Below are 2,618 nucleotides of genomic sequence, written 5' to 3'. Positions count from 1 at the left end.
AGTATGTTTACAGCACATACACCACAATTACTTAAAATTAATCAGTTTTCAAAGTATTTTAGTTCACTTTGATAATCAAATCAATAAAAAATATATAAATGCAAATGTATAAAGTGTCCCAAGTAAGAATTTCGCAATCAAAACATCTTAGTCAACAACATAATAAACTTAATAAAAATTACCTAGCGCTAAATGTGTTTTAAAACATGCAGCAAGTTTTTGATAATCTGTCAGTTTTCAGCGGTTAAAAATTGTGTAAAATTTCAAGTGACTGAATAATTACTGTAACAAATAAAAAAAAATATGGTTTAAATGTTGAAATGTTAATTCTGGATTAAAAACAGATAGAAATTTGTTCTACTAAAAAAGCAAAAATTTTGATACAAAAGGATGAAAAGTTACACTTTGTGGAGAATACAAGATATAAAGTTGGCAAAAATTTTATGTAATTTATTCGAAATGACCCCAAAATTAATGAAAGTAATTTTTTTCAATTTCAAAGTTTCCACTTTTTTTCATTTTGTTGCAAAAACTAGAGCAATTTTTGCATGACCTTATCGCACACTTTTCGAGGCAAATTTCTTGCAATACATAATTTATTTTCACTTTTAATATTTTTATCAAAATAAATCAAAAACTGAAAGTGCCAACTATTAAAAATTCCACAAATGAATCTGCTAATGATAACGGTATTAAGGAAAAAATTCTTTATTGTTAAACAAGTGTTTTTTAAGCAAAATTTGAGTTTTAATGATCTTCACATATTTTACAGACTTTGGTTAGACTTTAAATAAAAACATAAATCATACAATAAATAACATGAATTGAAAAAAATAAACTGGATTTTGCAAAAATCAATTTATGACTGCCACATAAATGCAACTTTCCTCGATGGTGTCATAAATCTGAATTTTCTCGAATCCAAACAAATCGTGATGCTTCAGGTACTCAATCTTTATGACATCAATAAACTAGGTGCTTCGAGAAGTCAAAGCAATAAATTAGTCAACGGTCAGTAATACATCCACTGGGCATTTCGCCCAAGAGATTTCGATGCTGGATCACATCAACAAAACCGAATTTGCTCCCATTGATAGTTTATTAACAAAAGACTTGCAATGTCTGTCAAATTAGGTTATGTTCGTTTCTCTATTCGCCATATGCTTCGGCCATGTCGACTGAATAAACGCTAATCACTCATCCTGTGCCTCATTTTCGCTTGTTTTGTTACACTCCACAATGCAGGATCGAACAAGCAGGCGAAAATGTGCAAGAACATGCGGCAACCGAACAAAGTTATCTAATTATATAACCATAGAATATGCGGCTCGAATCCAGTTACCTTGCGTTAGACTGTACATACCCTTCTCCACGATTGGTTCACGGCTCAGGTAGAACCAGTCTACGCGGCCCCTTCATACGTACGGGAAAATTGAGGCTACGAGTTACCTGCACGACAAAATTACTCGAAACTTCCAAAGTTCGGCGACTGTAACTCGTCGTCAATTGCGTAGAAGGCTGTGAACGTGTGTTGTCATTTTTTTGTTAATACATATTTTAAAAACAATTGACGATCGACGCCAACCTGTTGATCTAGTGTCCAGGTGTGTAGTGACAGTGACTGTTTTAGTGACGCCAACTTCGCAAAATCGCCAAAAATCGTAGTCAGCATTGTGATATCGGCCGCAAAATCCCTAGGTAAATGCGAATGCCGCAAGTCTGTGATAGCATCTCCGGAGATAAGATAGCCCCAGGTGCGAAAAACGGAACGTTCGCCCGAAATCCAACAGGTGTCACGTGGCAACATGTCGGGCTGGTGTTTATTATAATCCACGATGAGGTGCTGAGGCCGATTTTGGGCACAAATGAGCATTAAAGGCCTCAACATGATCGGGCCCCACCATGTTTGCGTCCTGTACGTGGCCACCGCCGGCCTCCAGGGCTCCCTCATGGGCTCCGACGAGCAGGAGATCGTGCTGTTGATCTATGTCATCGTCGACGTCGTTCAGAACAAGGTGAGTGGCGAAGAAAACTGAATTGGAAATTTGATTAAAGAACAACGCGCGAAATTATTCCATTGCAAAACAAAATTTTGTTTATGTTGTTTGGGATGGGACAATTTTCGGGTTATGTAATTAAGAGAGCGGAGTAGAAATTGGAAAATCCGTTAACGTAACCAAACATTTATAAAAAATATTTAAATTCTAGCCTTTTATCATGTCGAAAAACCTTATTAAATATTTGAGGTTTTTGCTATCAGCATTAAAACATATTAACAATGATATTATGGTAATTCTCATTCATGYATACATRTTCATTTGGTGACACCAGACATAACTATTTTATGATTATGTTAAATATGAAAAACATAACCGAAAACGTCAAAAATATATTTTTTTAATAAATTAATTGCAAAGCAAAGTTTTATTGCAAATGAATTATTTTTGATCCAAAGCATTTTTAATTTAGTGACAAAAGTACTCAATTTTTGTGCTGTACTACTGTTTTTAAAAATTGCAAGRGACTTGATTTTTCTTTAGAAACCTTTAAAAACAACAATCTCATCGTTTCATTCTGTTCTAAATTAATTAGCAACTAATTTTCGGACAAAATAAGGA

General features: G+C 34.2%; 1 protein-coding gene across 2 annotated transcripts in view; it reads left to right on the top strand.

Annotated features, from left to right (window-relative positions):
- The first annotated feature begins 1,353 nt into the window (after nt 1-1,353).
- Nucleotides 1,354-2,618, top strand: part of LOC123012156 (RNA-binding protein fusilli) — a 41,763-nt gene continuing 40,498 nt past the window's right edge. The window contains exon 1 of one of the 2 annotated variants that reach the window (XM_044409980.1): nt 1,354-2,015. In XM_044409980.1, the coding sequence (XP_044265915.1) occupies nt 1,866-2,015 (150 nt within the window). In that variant the 5' untranslated portion in view covers nt 1,354-1,865. The remainder of the gene's footprint in view (nt 2,016-2,618) is intronic. The other variant, XM_044409981.1, reaches the window with a different exon arrangement.

Source organism: Tribolium madens, unplaced genomic scaffold (genome assembly GCF_015345945.1).
Source record: "Tribolium madens isolate multiple individuals breed KSU strain unplaced genomic scaffold, Tmad_KSU_1.1 Scaffold_91;HRSCAF=231;Tcas5.2_LG7, whole genome shotgun sequence".
Taxonomy (NCBI): domain Eukaryota; kingdom Metazoa; phylum Arthropoda; class Insecta; order Coleoptera; family Tenebrionidae; genus Tribolium; species Tribolium madens.
Note: the sequence above shows the minus strand (reverse complement) of the source record. Positions and strands in the feature narration are given on the sequence as shown.